A 4,935-nucleotide genomic window follows, 5' to 3' on the forward strand; every position below is an offset into this window, starting at 1 on the left:
TACCAGTAATGAAATGTAGTAGGAAATCAACACTTGATGAATATGGGATGAGATTGAAAACAAGAAAGAGTGCACTAGTGTAGCTTGAGAGGTCAGAGTGTGTAAAGTGTGAATAGTCTCAAAAAGTCATATTTATACTCTGACCATGTTGGCCCACCGACTTACTTGAGTGCGGCCGCACAATTTTGGCGCGGTCCGCACTCTTTACCTTTTCTATTTCAGAAGCTGATTCAGTTACGCGGTCCGCATAAAAATGGTTGCGGCCACACAATCTGTGTGGTCCGCGAAAGTTTGATCCCATCCGCGAATCCTTAAGGGATTTTGTTAGGCCAAACTTCAGAGAGTTGGAATTTTCCCTCTTTCAGCTGTGCGACCGCACACAGAATTGTGCGGCCGTGAAGGGCTTGTGAAGTCCGCATAATTCTGGCGAGGTCCGTGAAATTTCACCACTTGGCCAATTTTTGTCTTGTCAATTTTCTGCGCTGCTCACCCAATTCCTGCATACACTTCACAACTATTTAGTCCAAAACCATGCTTAATTTAATCAAGAAAATCAAAAGAAAGAAAAACACATGGGCTACCTCCCAAGAAGCGCCTGATTTAACGTCGATGCATGACGCATGTTACCATCATTCATTTGAAATGGAGCAATGCCACAACGTGGCCATCATCAACCTTACTAAGGTAGTGCTTCACCCGGTGCCCATTGACTCTAAAGATCTCACCATTCTTATTTTTCAAATCAAGAGCACCATAAGGAGTCACATGTACCACTTCAAAAGGACCACTCCACTTTTATTTAAGCTTTCCCAGAAACATCCGTAATCGAGAGTTGAATAAAAGAACAAGGTCACCTTCCTTGAATTCTTTGTTCCAGATATACTTATCATGTAGGTACTTCATCTTGTCCTTATACAAGGACGAACCGGAGTAAGCATGGAGCCGGAACTCATCAAGTTCATTCAACTGCTCCACCCGAAGATTGGCAGCTACATCCCACTCAAGGTTTAATTTCTTCAATGCCCTCATGGACCTATGCTCTAATTCCACCGGAAGGTGACATGCTTTCCCAAACACCAACCGATACAGAGACATACTAATTGGAGTCTTGTAAGCTGTTCTATAGGCCCAAAGAGTATCGTCAAGTTTCCTTGACCAATCAGTCCGATTTGCATTGATAGTCTTGGATAGAATACTCTTGATCCCCCTGTTGGAGACTTCAACCTGTCGACTTTCCTGGGGGTGATAGGGGGTTGACACCTTGTGAGTGACACCATACATGGAGAGTAAAGTGTCAAAGGCTTTGTTGCAAAAATGTGCACCCCCATCACTAATGATGGCCCTTGGGTGCCGAACCTTGTGAATATGTTTTTCTTCTAGAAAGCCACCACACTTCGTGCTTCATTGTTGGGCAAAGCCACAGCTTCAACCCATTTGGAAATGTAATCCACAGCAACAAGAATATAGGTGTTCCCACGCGAGCTCACAAGTGGACCCATAAATTCGATGCCCCACACATCGAAAATATCAATCTCGAGGATGGTGGTGAGAGGCATCTCATTTTTTTTGGAGATCCCACCGGCCCTTTGGCATTCATCGCAATGCTTTACGATATAGCTAGCATATTTGTACAAGGTAGGCCAATAGAATCCACGGCTTAGGACCTTTGTAGCAGTTCTCGCCCCACCATGGTGACCACCATAGGGCGAAGAATGGAAAGCTTCAAGAATACCCAATTGCTCTTCTTCTGGAACACATCTTCGGATAATACCATCAGCGCAAATTTTGAAAAGAAATGGCTCATCCCAATAGTAGTCCAAGCAGTCCTGTTTGAGCTTCTTCCTTTAGTTTGAGGAGAACTCATTCGGAACAATGCCACTCACAAGATAGCTGGCCATATCGGCAAATCATGGCATCCCAGTCATAGAAATGGAAAGGAGTTGTTCGTTGGGAAATGAATCATTGATCTCAAGTCCATCATGTCGCCTCCCCTCCTCCTCCAATAGGGACAAGTGGTCTGATACTTGATTCTCACTACCCTTTCGGTCTTGAATCTCTAGATCAAACTATTACAATAGAAGTACCCACCGCATCAACCTTGCCTTATAGTCTTTCTTGCTCATTAAATAACAAAGTGCCGCATGGTCGGTGTGAACAATCACCTTTGTACCCATTAGGTACGGGCATAACTTCTCTATATCAAAGACAATGGCTAGGAGTTCTTTTTCGGTCACCGTATAATTGACTTGGGCCTCGTTCATGGTCTTGCTAGCATAGTAGACCGGATGAATTAATTCATTGCCCCAATACCGCACCAACCGCCATATCGCTTGCATCACACATGAGCTCAAATGGTAAGCTCAAATTTGGCGCGGTGATAATAGGAGTGGTAGTCAACTTATACTTGAGTAGTTCAAATGCCTTCATACAATCTTCATTAAAAAAGAACTTGGCATCTTTCTCCAAGAGTTTGCACAAGGGGTTTACCACCTTAGAAAAGTCCTTGATGAATCGGCGGTAAAACCCCGCATGACCTAGAAAGCTTCTCACTCCCTTTACGGAAGTATGGGGGAGTTTGGATATCACTTCAATTTTTGCTTTATCAACCTCAATACCATTCTTGGAAATCATGTGACCGAGGACAATGCCCTCGTTGACCATAAAGTGACATTTCTCCCAATTCAGCACCAAGTTAGTTTCTTCACAACGTGCCAATACCTTATCCAAGTTATCCAAGAACTCTTCAAAAGAATCTCCCACGATAGAGAAATCATCCATGAAAACCTCGAGAAAGTCCTCCACCATATCGGTGAAGATGGACATCATACACCGCTGAAAAGTTGAATGGCATCCGCGAGAATGCAAAAGTGCCATACGGACAAGTGAAGGTGGTCTTCTCTTGGTCTTTAGGCGCAATAAGAATCTGGTTATATCCGTAATATCCATCCAAGAAGAAATAATAAGCATGTCCGACTAACCTATCTAATATTTGATCAAGAAATGGAAGTGGAAAATGGTCTTTCCGCGTAACTTTGTTGAGCTTTCTATAATCCATGCACACTCTCCACCCGATGACAGTTCTTGTGGGGATCAATTCATTTTTGTCATTTGTGATCATAGTCATGCCCCCTTTCTTTGGGACACATTGCACCGGCGAGGCCCACGAACTATCGGAAATGGGGTAAACCAGCCCGGCATCCAACCACTTGATGATCTCTTTCCTTACTACCTCTTGCATGGCCTCATTCAATCGTCTTTGATGTTCCATAGAGGGTTTGTCCTCCTCCTCCAAAATGATTTTTTGCATGCAAAAGGCGGGGCTTATACCCCGAATATCTGCCAATGTCCAACCTATTGATTTCTTCCTCATTTGAAGCACCGCAAGGGTGGCATCTACCTGCACATTAGTTAAGCACGAGGAAAGAATAACAGGTAAAGTGGAACAAGGGCCTAGAAACTCACACCTGAGGTGTGAAGGCAAAGGCTTTAACTCCAAGGTGGGAGGCTCCTCGATTGAGGGCTTTGTTGGTGGAGTCTACCGGTTTTTGAGATCCAAGGAAAGTTTTCGGGGCTTATGCGTATATGATCCCATTCCTTGCAAAGCATTGACACATTCTACAAATCCTTCCTTCTCATCCTCATCATGATTAAACAATACAATTTCCAAGATACCATCCACATTTATCACAACACTTGTGTCATCAATAATTACTTCGGTCACAAGATCCATGAACGAACACACTTCGTTGCTATTTGGCTTCCTCATTGATTTACAAACATGGAACACCACTTTTTCGTCGCCCACCCGGAAGGTGAGCTCTCCAGCTTCCACATCAACTGAGGCCTTCCCTGTAGCAAGGAAAGGTCTCCCCATAATGATTGGCACCTCGTAGTCAACCTCACAGTCAAGTATCACAAAATCTGTGGGAAGGATGAACTTGTTGACCCCAACTAACACATCATCAATTATCCTCAATGGCCTTTTCATTGTCCAATCCGCCATTTGCAACTTCATGGATGTGGGTCTTGGTTGCCCAATCCCCAACATTTTAAACACAAAATAGGGCATAAAGTTAATGTTTGCCCCTAAATCACATAAAGCTTTAGCGAAATTGGCACTCCCAATAGTGCACGGAATTGTGATTTCACCGGGGTTTTCCAACTTTGGAGCTATAGAGTGCACCATAGCACTCACTTGATGTGTCATTTTGATCGTTTCACAGTTCATTGATCTCTTCTTTGTCACCAAATCCTTCATGAACTTGGCATATCCCGACATTTGTTCTAAGGCTTCAACCAACGGCACATTTATGGAGAAACTTTTCATCATATCAATGAATTTCTTGAATTGATTATCATTGTTTTGCTTTTCAAGTCTCTGAGGGTATGGAGGATGAGGCCTTGGCATTGGTACCTTAGCCTTTGGCACTACTAATTCCGGCATGTCAGTCACGTGCTCCCTAGACGGGTTCACTTCTTCTTGCGTCTCCTCCACATTTTCCTCAATATCAATCCTCGCTTCTTCATTAGCTTGAACATCATTGCTTGTCTCATCAACATCTTGCACCAACACATCATCACCCATATGTCTTCTTTGGTTTGAGGTACTAGCAACTTCACTTCTCCCACTTCTTGTTATCACGGCCATTGCATGCCCCGTATTCCCACCGTATCACTAGGTAGATCCCCCTTTGGGCGAGTATTTAAAGCTTGATAAATTTGGCCAAGTTGAACCTCCAAGTTGCGGATAGAAGTGTTGTGGGAGGCTAATTGGGCATCGGAGTCGTCATTTTTCTCCATCATTTGCTTAAACATCTTTTCAATCCGTCCCATTTCACTATTGGAAGAACTAGGACCTTGCGATGGATATGGAGGCGGGTTGTTTGGTTGTTGATATATCGGGGACCTTTGAAAACCCGACCCCCAATTTCCTTG

The 4,935-nt window shown here is 43.8% G+C and overlaps 1 protein-coding gene across 1 annotated transcript; it reads right to left on the reverse strand.

Annotated features, from left to right (window-relative positions):
- Positions 1–1,376: 1,376 nt before the first annotated feature.
- Positions 1,377–4,648, reverse strand: LOC138904129 (uncharacterized). The gene is made up of 4 exons (XM_070192591.1): positions 3,899–4,648; positions 3,230–3,397; positions 2,719–2,832; positions 1,377–1,826 (listed from the first exon to the last, which is right to left on the reverse strand). The coding sequence occupies exons 1-4, from the start codon at positions 4,646–4,648 to the stop codon at positions 1,377–1,379; spliced, it is 1,482 nt and encodes a 493-aa protein (XP_070048692.1).
- Between the last annotated feature and the right edge of the window lie 287 nt (positions 4,649–4,935).

Source organism: Nicotiana tomentosiformis, chromosome 1, assembly GCF_000390325.3.
Source record: "Nicotiana tomentosiformis chromosome 1, ASM39032v3, whole genome shotgun sequence".
NCBI lineage: Eukaryota > Viridiplantae > Streptophyta > Magnoliopsida > Solanales > Solanaceae > Nicotiana > Nicotiana tomentosiformis.